Genomic DNA, 14,183 nt, shown 5'->3' with positions numbered 1-14,183 from the left:
ATTGATGTATTCTTACAGTTTTCTTACAAAAATTACAATATTGTGAGTATTTTAAAATATTAAAATAAGTTGGCTTCTCTTGTAACTTTTGCGATGGCAAAACATTGTAATCTCTTGAGAGGATCCATTTCCAGAATTTCATCACTGAATTTTTCTCTAGGTTAGAAACAATTCCTATTTTATGGTACTATACATGTTAAGGATCTCCTCAAACCGTCCTTAATCACAATGTTAACTGTATGGCGTCTTCCGAAAAAAGGAGCTATTAAAGAGGCGCCTATGATGATTGATTCATCTAGTTTGGAAAGGAACATGGTACAACCTAGTTCCAAGTCTTAAAAGTTTAATTTTTTTTTTAAATATTTTTTTATCCAACTGAAGAAGGCTGTAGCGTTTCCAGCTGAAACTTCTTGGTAATTTGTGTTAAGCAAGCCTTGCTTTACATTGTTTCAATCGTTTTAAATGTATAAGCAAATTTTCGCGATCGAATATCATTCATCCTTGAATGATATTCGACGATTGTGCATTTTTTCGTTGGTCTCACCGTAGAAATCCATCAATTTGAAATTTCGAATACACCTCGTGACTTGAATTCGACTTTTGAATTGATGCAATCAATGCCAGAAACTTCATCTTTCACTAGAATTTTTGTTTCGTCATTTCTCACTGTTATTGTGTTTTGTCATTTCAAGTCTGCTGCGTTCGCAATTTGCTGCGTTTTAGTGTTTCAGATTTTCTTCTTAATTTCATTTAAACAAAAAAATCTGAACTCTGATTGGTACCTGCTTTCACTGATCATCGGCATCACTCAGCACTCATCAGTTCGTTTGATGAATGATACTCGGTCGCAAAAATTCGCTTTATGTCTTGTCATTAGCTGTGGAGCACCCAACGTTTCTCATTACGAAGAATTGGACTGAATTAAGCCGAAAGGAACCAACCCACATTTTGGAAAAAAATTGAGTTATGAGTGGTTTTGAACTCAGCCACTGCTCTACTATCTATCGCCAAAAATTCAAAGTTTTTGTTGGAGCAAATGTTGCAGAAATTGAACTTGAAGTTTATCTTTTACATTGAGTCTTATGCAGGTGCCAAACTTTAAATCTCTTTTCTCGGTCCGATCCCGATGTGGCTTTGTTTCCTTTCTGTTAAATTCCGTCCAATTCGGCCCTTAGCGCTCAAATATGAAATCTTCATCGATCATAAACCTAAGAATGTCGGCTAAAATTTCAGTCGTGCCAACACCACCTCGCTCCCTTAAATTCTGCATATAGGTGCCCATCGTCTCCTGATACTGGCTTGGGTCCAGGTCCTCCAACTTTGGAGGTGATGGGACCGCGTCACCAGCTATCATACTGCTCACTGTCGGCAAAGCTGTCGCAAGAAAATAGTAGGCGAAAATCCCTTTCTTGCGCAGGTCCAGTTCAACATCCTCGATAGACGGTTTCTCCCGGTGGTCACCCAAGTGATTGGACAAGCCATCTGAAAAAATGATCGAAAGAATTGAAGACTGTCTCAGTCTGTTGCTAGATGTCATTTGAGAGTAATTTTGCAATAATTAAGCTACATAAATGTTTGACTCACTTTTGAAATCGCGTATGAACCATTAGTTCCCCTATGCCGTTAAGTGATTTTAAGGATGAGCTAAGAATAGTTCCAAATTTGATGTTTTTATAAAGATTGAAAAGTCAAAATCTGGTTAGCACCATCAGGTGTTGCTAGGGTTCTGTATCTTTTTCTATTGCTTAACAGGAATTCAGTAGCCGAAGATTGAAAATTCTTGTCATGAAAAAAGAACTAAAATATAGAGAAAATTGCCCAAAAAAAGTATTTTAATTGAAGGCGTTCGGATTTTTCAACAGGAAAGTACAATCTTTATCTTAGGAATTAACGCCTTTTTCGGTGAAAGGGCGTATGAGGCTTGCAATGCCGCTTAGATTTTGCAATTTTTTATAGTGTTTGCGGAAGTTGAAATTCATTCACAGTCGATTTACAAATTTGAGGAAAAACTCAGAGTAGATTCAGGGGAAAATTCATAGCAAAACTGTCGAATGAGTTACTTACAACTTGAGGACTACGTTGAACAATCGCCCATGGATCTCAATGGAAACTCATACGCCCATTTACCGAAAAATGCCTCAATTCCTGATGGTGCTCATTGGATATTGAATGGCCATTCCTCATTCAGGAAAATTGAGTCATACTTTGCAGAAACAGCTTACAACTTTATAACCTACGGTATACAATTTTGTGCCGAATTCACAAATAGAGAATACGAACGCCCGACTCGAATTGTCATTCCAAAAATTAGCGTTTTTTTTCTCTTTTTTTCATATTTATTCTCATACGCGTTTGTTTGCTTTACATAAGAATACATAGTCGCAAGCATTCAGCAATCGTCGGCAATTTGAAAGCGGCAAACGTGTTAACTTACCAGATTGCAACAATTCGCATCGACGTAATAAAGGTTTCATTGGTAAATATGTTCAGAAGCACGACCTCGACTTGGAGCGCCTTCAAATCTGGTGATACTCTCCGCTTTGTCAGGCAGTTAGTTTAGTTGCCTATCGGAACCAAACCTAACTTAGGTCACTAGCACTACCTCACGCGCTCGAGGGTGTGCTGGGTGGTACCAAGCATTCATGCAGGAAAAAACGTATTTCTGAATTCTTAGCATAATTATATTATCTATCTATCTTGTTTATTTGCTTTTGAATATTACCGTTTTTCTGAATTAACACTGATGGATTACAATTTGCCGGCGATTGCTGATTGCCTGCGACACGTTCAAAGGCACAACATCTGAGCAGCGCTGCTAAGCATATACTTTTCGCCTCTGCCAAAAATATCTTAATTTTTAAGGATTTTTCTTGAAGAATCATCTTATAGACGAAGTGCCCTGAAGTAACTTAGGCTAGAACAGATAAGTTGGCGATTGTTTTTGTCAAGACAAAAGTCTTATGAAAAGTACTCTGCTCTTTTTATGATATGAAATATTAATTTTCTTGTCTGTCTTGTTTGTTTCAGGTAAGTTTCGTTTTTAAGATTTGCAGTCTTATTGTGCTCGTAAGTAATTTCCGTGATTTTTTTCATCGCATAAGACACCAAAAATCAATCACGAATAGATACTCCATGTATTCCATGATACTTTCATGGGAAAGTTTTGAGCATCACTGATTTTTTATGCTTCCTTAAACCCCCTTAGTACTAGTATTCCTCATTTAGGGCTGTCAAAGGGAATTAGCTGGTTAAGGGACGACTATGAAGAATATACCTTGAGCCTTGGGCCACCATAATTAGACTTACTCACGCTAAAAGAAGTAATTAAGATTGCATTAAATGAAAAGTAACTATTTTTATAGGGTTCAATGCTGCTAGTATACTAGTAGCTTTGCATGCTACTTGTATACTAGTAGCTTTGCATGCTACTTGTATACTAGTAGCTTTGCATGCTACTAGCTCCTATTGATTTTATTCATGTATACTTAGATCTTTTCAGCATGACATGAACACGTCCAAATATGCTTAATGAATAGGAATACATTTGCAATTAGGGACTAATATTCCTGGCTCATCCATGACAGCACATATATGAACTGGTAAAAGTATGATCCGTACGTTGATTCTAAAACGTGTCATGAATAATGGTTCCTTGTTGCAAGATATATGGATTGCATTTTGTAAAAAGGAACCAGGAGCATTGCAGTGTAGCAAAGATCGTGCAACTTCTTTTGACTTGGAAGAAAAACCTGCTTATCCATTGACAGTTTCTATCTTACTTGCTCAAAACTGTAAATTTAAGACAAAAATTACCGTGTAAATTTCATATTTTTTCAAGATTTCTGTAATTTTATTGCTTCTTCTTCTTCTTCTGCCTTCTGACTAGGGCCGTGACCCTGTTTGTCTAGCCTCTAAAACAGTAATATGATGCCGATGAGAGAGATCACTTAATTCTCCGGGGATGAAAGGCAGCTCTGTGCCCATCTCTTGGGCGGTCGTCCGGGTTGCCTTTGGCTATGAGGTCGTCCTACCATACAAATCTTGGCAAGCCTTTCCCCGTCCATCCTCTCAACATGTTCCGACCACATTTTCCGGCGCATCTTGGTCCATTTGGCAATATCTTGAATTTGGCACTCTTCGCGAATTGACTCATTGGTCTGCCTATCTCGGAGCGTAAAGCCTGCTATTTTCCTCAGGACTTTCATTTCTACGGTCCGCAACTGTTGTTTAGTGCGCTTCGTGTCCGCTCGGGTCTCCGCAGCGTAAGTCAGCACAGGTCTTACAACCGTTTTATAAACTCGAACTTTGCTCTCTTTAGCCTCTCTTTTAATTTTATTGCAAAGGATGAAAATGCACAATCTTAACATCATCTTTATATCTTAGCTTCTGGTTCCTTTTTGCAAAATGCAATCCAAATGGTCCTATCAACATACCGTGATAAACGCGATGAAGATGGTGCAAGCGACCTCGCCTAGCGACCGTCGGTACGTTATAGAAGAGGAAATAACTGGTATCGATCGCCGGCGAAGAAAGTTTGATCCAGGCGAGATCGAAGAACACAACTTCGATGGGTTTTCCGTCTTCGCGGTATTTGAACATCATGTTGTCCAGCTTGAAATCGCCGTGCGTGATAACGGTGAGCCGATTCCGGGAGTCGAACCCGTATTTGTCTATCCAATCGTAGGCGTTTTCGCAGTTGGCGCACAGATCCACCAGTTTGTCCTGGTACCTCGGTTCCTTCCGCAATGGTTCGATACCTCGAAATACGCATTCTCTGAAAGCCTGGAATCATGAACGTGATCGGATCTATGAAAAAAGCACTAGAGAAAAAGAAAAAAACACATTGGATCTAGAGTCCAGACTCTTAAAAACATCGACAAGAAAAAATACTCTTGATTCAATCAGATTTAAGCTTAAATCAAGAACCAAGCCTCTTAATGTGAGCGGATTTCCTTTTGATTTAAGCTTAAATCTGATTGAATATCAAGAGTCCTTTTTCTTGTCGATGTCTTCAAGAGTTTGGACTCTAGATCCGATGTGTTTTTTTTTCAGTGAGACTTTACCTTCTAGAAATTCGAGTTTGAGTTATTGGCACTGCTGCTTAAAATTAGAGTACCTGTACAGAAAGAGTCCGGACCTGTCAAAGAGAAAACAAGAGCCGCGATATAAATTGGACGTATTTATGATAAAAGGAACTATTTTGCACACAAACCCGATGCATATAGTTCCAGGGCTGGATTAAGGGGGTGGCCACATAGGCCGCGGCCCATGGCGGCAAATTTAGGAGGCAGCAAATTTTGCAATTTTTTCGAATGAAGGTATAAAAAAAAATCGGATTCAGAAAAAAAAATGTTTCAATGCGAAAAGGGGACAAAATCTCTCTTTCCTGAGAGTATAGTAATTTCGATTTTTTTTGTTTTTCGGTGATAAAAGAGACAGCATCTTTAATTAGTCGAGTTAAGAGAGGAACTAAACACGCAATTTGGCCTGGAGCTCAGCGCAGAGAGGAATGATGACGAGGACTTGAAAAGAAAAGGACAAGCCCTCGGCGCGGCGCGACGGTCGGCATGTAACACATATTAGCGCCTACAAGACTGCATGAATACTTCACCCATTGCGTCAAACACAGTGCGGTCAGGAGCGGTTGGCGTGAAATGCATAGCGCCTACAAGACTGCAGGAATACTTCACGCATTGCGCCAAACACAGTGCTACCAGCGCCCCGCAGGAATAAGTTAAAATTATTATTCAACCACATTTATGTTTGTTCTTTCATAATTTTTCGATTCATTTCTAATAAATGGAGGCCCTTGTCCACACAGAGACAGGTTTACGGAACTTAACTTTCGCGCAAAGCTCCGTAAAATTTTACCAGTAGTGTTGACAGGGCTTTCGCAAAAAATGTAGCTAACATGAGTAGGTAAACGCGTCTTATGCACCCCTCCGCTTCCGGCATGTTCGCTTGATGGTTTGCGGCCCATGGGCGGCAAGTAGGTAAATCCGGCCCTGTATATGGTTCCTTTTAGCATAAATATATCCAAGTGCGGGCCGTGTGCCATCCCCCTGATTTTATGAGTCTTCTCTGGGTGGCCGACCCGCCTGGTGCCTCCTTGCCTCGAAACAAGGAAAATTTTATGCTTCGGAGGTTTCAAAAATTATTCTCTGGATTTTTCTAAGCAGAATGATGGATGATATATGACACTTCTTTTCTAAAACACGCGCCCAATAGGTCGACTAGGATTTTTTTTTAACAAAAAATATGACACCAAGTGTCATGTTTCAAGTTAACTTCTTTGAGTATACTTGCCCATACCATTACATGTAGCAATTCAGTGTTACATATGCCCATCAAAACTGGTTAGTTTTACCAATGTTCAGTTTTAGGAGATGGAGAACACATCATGATGTGTTCTCCACCGCGTATATCCGTATACGTGATTATTCTGGAGACATGCATTTCGGAAGTGAACTTTTTCCAATTGCTTTCAAATTCAGAGTTTTGACGTGAGCAAGTACAAACTATACATACATGGACCTTAGAATACATGGAATCAATGCTGAATACCTATAAATAAAATACCTAACTAACTAAAAGCCGCTCTCCAGGAAAACCACGTATACGGCCATACGTACTTATTCAATTACTAAACGGGCTTTTCAACATGTTTGAGATGATAACATCATTGCATCACCCTCATATACGTTGATTTAATAAGTGCATTCAGACCTCTTAATTTTTTATGTAAATTTTTGATGGATTTGTAGATACCTAATGATAGTCATTGGTTGTCAAACGCACAGCCTGTGCAAATAATGACAAATCCCTGCCATGGATCACTTAAAATCACCTTAATTCCACCAATCTAGACGGATTTCTTTCGCTTGTATGCATCCAATAAATTGGACAACACTTTGCAATAAGGAAATCAAATTTCCAGCTCTCTTCAAAAACAACGTTTGTGTCATTAGTTTCCACACGCAGATCAGTGCTTTTACAAATGAGTCGGATATTGTAGTTTCTAATTCCAAAATGTAGTTAAAATGGATTGCATTTTGCAAAAAGGAACCACTAGCATTGCAATGTTGCTAAGATTGTGCAACTTCTTTTGTCTTGGAGGAAAAACCCGATTGTCCCTTAATAGTTTCTATTTTACTCGCTATCAAAAACTGTGAATTTAAGACAAAAATTACCATCTACATTTCATAGTTTTTCACAATTTCCGCAATTCTATTGCGAAGGATGAAGTTGCACAATCTTAGCATCATTGCAATGCTAGTGGTTCCTTTTTGCAAAATGTAGTCCAAGCGTACCTCCTTAGTAATAATCCCAGCGAACGAAGATATCGCCTCAGCGTGGCTGATCTGTTTGATCTGGGATGCCACCTCGTGAAACCCACTCGGGTTGTCTGTTTTGCACATGAAAGACAGAGCGTGATATTTTCCCAGTCGGTCCAACACCAGCTCGATGTGATCCCCATCCAACTGATCAGGGTTGGTGCATGGCTTGAATCCCTTCTCCCGAAGATCCTTCAACACGATCACGTTCTCCTCGGAATTAGGGTTGTCAGTCGTTGCGCCGTACACGAACTCGCAGAAACTGGACGACAGAACGTTGCATTTGTCGTATTTCCGGAGCAGAGGTACGACTTTCGTGTAAAACAGGATCTCGTTGTAGAACCAGCCGTCCGACACTTCTTTCGTTGGGAATCCAGTCCTGTATGTTTAAAATGTTGGGGTTAGATTATTGGGAGGTTGCGCTTATATGAGCATGCAAGGTAGATAAAAATACCTACCACCAATTTGTTCATTTTGAAAACATTCATATTTTTAAAAAGTGACAAATATTTGTCAAGCCTTCTTCAAGCGACATTAATCTCAATAAGCCGCAGTTGTGCCGGCAGAAACTGCAAAAATGAATGAAAAAGGGGAAAAAACCAAGAAGCACGCAATCTTTAGTTTTAACCCATTTGTACATCGATCTTTTAGAGTCAAATACGTCAAATTTTAAGAGTTTGGTTTCGTGTACACCTCGATGCAGCACAATATGAGCACAAAATGTGAAAGAAAAAATTAAAGTGCTTTGGAAATCATTAAATTTGACACGTAACCACCAATATTCAAAAAACACACATTATATTATTATTCTCCTTTGATAAATTGATACATATTTTTCCCCATCAATTTAAATGAGAATAATCAATGCAGGATGTGCAAACATTTCAAAATCATGAGTTAAAAAACGCTGACTATGCGAGTATAAATATTAAAGCCGAACAGAGCGGAGCGGCGTGCCGGCAGCGCGAGAGGCTCACTAGCGCCTACAAACCTAAGTGGATACTACACGCATTGCCCAATGCTTGAAATATCCACTTAGGTTTGTAGGCGCCAATGCGCGTTTCGCGCTGGCCGCCCGTCCGCCGTGCGGCGGCGCGGCGCCTGAAGCAACTATTTCACAACAGAGGTGTTGCACAGTATTATACGGAATTGAACGTATTAAGAATGACAGGCGTCCTTTAAAAGTACAGATCTTTCCTCGCAAAATAAAAGAAGAGACTTATCGTAAACAGGAAAAATCTTAGAGCCTTTAGCTGAGGCAAATATAGAGGCTTATCCGGTTCAGGTATAACAAGGTGGGAATTTCTTGAAAGATACTTAAGTCCTGTTACACCAAAGAGGTGTTCTAGTTTTAGTGAATTTCTTCTCATGGAATTGACGCTCCCCCATTTTTACCAAAACTCTCAACTATATATCATTCTTCGTTGGACCAAACAGGCAAAACAAAAAAACAAACAAACCCTCATTCTTCCAGGACATTATACATCTTCATCCAAAAACGTCGTGAGCAATTGTCGTTTGTATTTACATGTGGGTCAATTAACTGTGGGTCTCAACCGGCACGTGGATCAAAACTCCCGTGCAAAAAAACGCGTGGACATAAATTCCTTGAAAAAACAGGTGCGCGGACAAAAAATCGTTGAAGAAATGTCCTATAACCAGTTCACTAGAATTGGACGTATTTCTGCCAAACTGAACTATGTGCATTAGGACATGAGCCCTGAGACCCATAAGAATATATACATAACAGGGCTCACGTCATAATACTCATAGTTCCGTTTGGCGGAAATTCGTCCAATTCGTTACCCTCCCGACATAGGAGCGTAAAGACTACAGTCTGCAATGAACCTTGTCGTCTATACAACTCAATGCTTCTCCAGGCTTATATCAATGTGTAGTTACGCCCTTATGTCAGCCAAGCGACGAATTGGTTTAACTACATCAGGCGTTGTTTAGTTCTCCCGCATTTTTTATTTATTTATTTTTTTTTTCGAAAAACCTTAACTGCATTGTGCCCTATTTCTGGAGAAAGTTCTTTACAATCGAAGCTAAGTTTATCAAAAGTTTGAATGTATTTCAGCGCTCAGTTCTCCCGTAAAAAAATGTCAATTGAGAGAAAATTAGGCGACATATTACGCAGTTAGACTGATTTTGATTGAATTCGTCCTTTTTAGTGAAAGTGATAAACTTAAATCGGTTGATTTAAGAAGCATATTCTACATGATGATGTAACTAATAAAAGAAGGAAAATCTAATTGTAAACCGTTGCAAGCATTTTGATGTAAAATGTTTAAAGTATTGAGTTTACGGGTTTAATATACGAGTTTCAATAAGAAAGCTGTAAGGTGATTTGAAAATTTTACATCAAAATGCGTGCTGTGATTTATCTGTTCCTTATTTTATTAAATTGGTTTCATCGAACGGACCTGAGAAATTGAACATACCTGGACTGAATTTGCGTTTTTACAAGGACGGGTTGGACGAAACGCTCGGATGTACTCCTCTCCAATGTGACTTGGCCGAAGACAGGAGCCGAACAAAATTGATCCGTCCCTTTCGTGTCATTAGCCTCAAAGCTAACGAATTTTTTCACATCCTTCCCAAATCCACCGGCTTCCACTGCCGCGGGTAAAATGGTGGAATTTAATCTCTCGACCACGCCCATTTCTCCCCCTGTCGAGGACTCCCTGAGAAATAGCAATTTAAATTAGTTCTGAATTATTATTAGGGGTATTAAATGAAGTATTTCCTCATGATAGCTCTCTCTTTTACAAGGCCTCACATGGATAAGTAATAAATAAAATGAATAAATAATATTTTATTCTGAATATGGAGCTATGAGGCTATGATACAATGTCATATAAAAAAAATTAGTTTATATATGTCGCAGGCAATTGGCAATCGCCGTCGCCGGCAATTTACAAGCCAGTGGTAAATAAATATAGAAAATCATAAAATTCCAATATAGAAGAACAAGATTAGAGTGCTGATTATGTTTCCTATAATGTGAATAGACACTTTTTCATCCTTAAAAACATGGAAGGAATATGCACACTCAGAAGATCGTGTGGTGAACTCTGTGACGTAGTTGGGTTGAGATTGGACAGGCAACTAAACTAACATCGCGACAAAGCGTAGAGTATCACACAAAATGAAGGTGCCTCAAGCCGAGCTCATACTTTTGAAGACCATAACCCTTAAAAATTGCATCATGGCGATGCACATTATTGCGATTTATTGAAAGAACGTGTGAAACAAATTGCCGGCAATTGCTAATTACCTGCGACATACATATAACATATATACATGGAATACATTGTGATCAAAAATGAGGTTTAAACCCTTTATGGCATAGCGTTACGAGTTCGTAGCAACGTTTTTTTGGAGGTTTTTAAAAATGGAATCTTTTTTTCTGTGGCATAATTTTGCAAATTTTCCTTAGTTTTTTCTTTTTTTGAATAACTGATTCCCTAAAATTTCAAATTTGGAAAAAAAAAAAAAAAAAAACTTGGTACTCCATGTTTTTATACGAGTTACAAAATCAATTAGTGTACCCCAGAATCTGAGATCTACATAAAATTAATCATGCCACAGAGGGTGATGGTGATTCAATGGCTGTCATGTTTTGTGTATCGCATCGATTAGTCCCATGTTCAGCTACTTGTCATTTATATCGAATTTTAAGATCGCATTTCTGCTGTCACGCGACTAAAGACTCCTTTCGCCTAATTTTACTAACAATTTCAACGCAATGAAGGCCGGGTTTTCTTTAAGGGAAAATTATTGCATTTGAGTGCAGTTTCGATATCAGTGTTGAATGCTATAGTTATCCTCTAATAAAGTCCCATTTTATTACGTTGAATGTGCTTGTCAAATTTGGTAGGGGAATTTTTTAGTCTCGTGGGAACAGAAGTGCTACTTCAAAAATCGATAAAAATGACAAGTAGCTGAAAACATGGTATAATTGTTGCGATAAATCGCATGACGTTCCGACACAAAACATGGCTGCCATCGAATCACTTTAAGAAAATTCTTAACATAGAATTACAGATAGGAAAATTTTAACAAATCTCCAGTAAACTCCATCGGAATGACTCGAAACTAGAGCATAAGAGGCATTACAATGATTTATCATCGTGAAAAATAAAAAAAAAAAAAAAAAACTGTAGAAAAACTGATTTAACTTTGACAAACTGTAGAGTCGGTAAGAGTCTACCTTCAAATTTAAGAAATCTGACAAATGTTTTCTTTTCCATTTTATTTTAGTGACGTATTACTGTGCTACATTGTGATTGGTTCATTTTCTTGGCGCAGCATCGACACGTCAGCTGTTTGCGGCTGAATTTTTACAGAGATAAATCATTGTAATCCCTCGTGTAGCGTGTGACAAGTAACAATCTACAAAGAAAAATAATGAAACAAACGGAGTATGCTAATTGTAAGTAGAAAATCTCACTGATCGACCCAAACCACACTACAGAAAAACAAACATAACCACCCCCAGAAGGGGTAGCCCTTGAAAGAGCACTCACATCATTAATGAGAAACAAAGGGAGCCCTTGCAGCTTTCATGACTGCCTGACTACTGGAACACCCATCACCGACCTTCCCTTCCCCTCCTAGCGTTATCCCTAACCCCTTCTCATTGGTGGAAGCACTGACATGGCCTGCAGGCACCCACCAATGAGAGAGTTAGGAGTCGGAAGAGGGAGAGGACGCGGGAAGTTTAAACGCACACGCTTTTTCAGCGGTCCATTCAGAGAGTCTACTAGTCCAGAAATAGCACTGATTCATAAGGGTGGTCCGGAATTACTAAAAAAGTGCGTAAATACTGCGAAAAGGTCCAGAATGTTTTCCTTTAGACCCCCAATAAAGCCTAGAAAGTATGCAATCCCTGCGCGTTGATTCTTAAAGTAGTGTTTTCTACAAGATCGCGATTTTGCAGTCAGTTAATCTTCAAGGCACCAATGAAATTTTGTGTGAAAAATTGTGTTTGTCTACGTAATTTTTGTCGCATATCGAGCGAGAATTTCAAATTTTTGAATTTTTTCTAATTTCGTCAAATTGTGGTACAGAAGTTCTTTAGAATTTACTAAAAAAGTACTGTAAAAGTACTGTTTTTTCGCGAGCCTGTTTTAGTAGACAGCTTGATTTTCAAAATCATTGGACAGGATTTTTTCTCAAAGTTCGTAAAAATTGTCGTTTCCATAATGGTATGTTGAGGATCTCCTTAAATCTCCCTTTCTTAAAATGAAAACCAAATAAATCCTCCTGTGGAAATCAGCAATTTGAGGAACGACTACAGCCTGTGTTGCACTATCAAAATACTCCATCAAAATGTCAAGATCAAGTGCTATCATTGGTTCAAGTCATCGAATAAGCCGATCACAACACCTTACCTTGATATTTTGATGGCTAGCTTTGATAATGTGAATAGTAATAGCTTATGAATACGGCCCGCCCACAGCAAACAGCTAGATAATGAACAGCTGTATTTACGGAGCAAAGCCTTGATACAACTATTCGTACTTGCTGGATGTGCGTGTTGCATAGGAAAAGCATTGAAGGCGAACTGACTTTCCTTGTACTAACAATGGGAACGAGTACGCAGCACCAATGAAAATAAGAAATTCCTGGATACAACTATTCGTACTCGAGTGTTGCCCGTGATGCATAGTCAAACTATTGAAGGCGCACTGTTGTTTCTTATACGAAGCAAGAAGTCCAGGGTTCATTTCTATTTTTTTAAATAGTGTAGGTAGATTTCAGAATGTTAGAAGGTGGAGAAATGGTGCTGGGTCCACACCATTTCGCTGGAAAATCAAAGCTAAGAAGTTTCAAAAATTATAATTACAGTAAAAAATAAATCTTTTTAACTCTATTGAGTACCAGTAAAAACTGAAACCAGCGCAAACCGCCTGACTTGAACACTCCTCCCCCCCTCAGTTTTGGACTGGTACTCATTAGAGTTAAGAGGATTTATTTTTGACTCTCATAATAATTTTTGGAACTTCTTGGCTTTGATTTCCCCACGAAATGGTGTGGACCCAGCACCATTTCTCCACCTTATCACACACATTATTCGGGCCACATCTTAGTGTTTTTTCTCATTTGAGAAGGTTATTTGTGTTTAAACATGATTTACAATGTGTGTAAGCGTTCCCAGAAAATGAGACCTTTGTGCAAAAAGAAATTGGTTTTGATTGTGATGATTGATTCAATCTTTACTCTCATAATATTCTTTTCATCCATTCCCGCTCATTAGAAGTGTATGTTCAGTACCAAAATTCTAACGAAAAAATTCTCTGAAATGTAGATATGTTGCCACCAGAAGCTTTGCTGCTTGAGTAAATATGTTGATCAAGGAAATAGCAGCATTTTCATGATTTCTTCAATATAATATATTTATCGATTTTAACGTATTTTGATACCTAATTCACAAGACGAATGTTAGATACTTACAGGGTAAATGTTTTCTTAGCTGCGGTGAAATCAATAGTTTGATGATGTCTCAAATACCAACACGCTGCGAGAAAACAACATTTTTCACAAGCACATAGCACCAGTCCACCGAACTAATGTCTATATGTTCATGAGCAAGTTCTATCATTTACGAGAGTTCATAGTTTTATGTTATCATAATCAAACTCAGGCCATTATCTCTGTCTGCGTTGAAGAGAAGAGCGATAAAGTCCATTCAATCGATTTAATTTTGCAAGGAGCTCTCACTTTTCGAACGTGTCTGGGAATGAGCGTTGGATCCAATTTAGTTGCATCATGCAAGTTGAAAATAATAAAATTTTTAACACTAAATAATTGTTTGAATATAAGGGTATCCGAATGCGTACT

General features: G+C 38.5%; 2 protein-coding genes across 2 annotated transcripts in view; one reads left to right on the top strand and one right to left on the bottom strand.

The window, feature by feature from the left end:
* The window catches only part of LOC140225684 (uncharacterized), a 157,357-nt gene that overhangs the window by 80,308 nt on the left and 62,866 nt on the right, over positions 1–14,183 (top strand). The gene's annotated exons all lie outside the window — the stretch shown is intronic.
* Positions 943–13,995, bottom strand: LOC109031932 (uncharacterized). Its single transcript, XM_019043788.2, has 5 exons — positions 13,797–13,995; positions 9,779–10,021; positions 7,311–7,713; positions 4,434–4,782; positions 943–1,482 (listed from the first exon to the last, which is right to left on the bottom strand). Exons 2-5 carry the CDS (start codon positions 9,997–9,999, stop codon positions 1,172–1,174), a joined length of 1,284 nt encoding a protein of 427 aa, XP_018899333.2. The 5' UTR covers positions 10,000–10,021; positions 13,797–13,995; the 3' UTR covers positions 943–1,171.

The sequence above is a fragment of the Bemisia tabaci genome, chromosome 10, assembly GCF_918797505.1.
Source record: "Bemisia tabaci chromosome 10, PGI_BMITA_v3".
Lineage (NCBI taxonomy): Eukaryota > Metazoa > Arthropoda > Insecta > Hemiptera > Aleyrodidae > Bemisia > Bemisia tabaci.
This window is presented reverse-complemented; position numbering and strand designations above follow the sequence as displayed.

Bases quoted from the DNA above. Each gene is read 5' to 3' on its own strand.
- LOC109031932 (XM_019043788.2), bottom strand. From the start codon at position 9,999: ATGGGCGTGGTCGAGAGATTAAATTCCACCATTTTACCCGCGGCAGTG. The intron at 4,783-7,310 runs GTACGCTTGGAC...TCATGATTCCAG, and splicing joins CTGGGATTATTACTAAGGAG to GCTTTCAGAGAATGCGTATT. The intron at 1,483-4,433 runs GTATGTTGATAG...TCATTTTTTCAG, and splicing joins TCTTCATCGCGTTTATCACG to ATGGCTTGTCCAATCACTTG.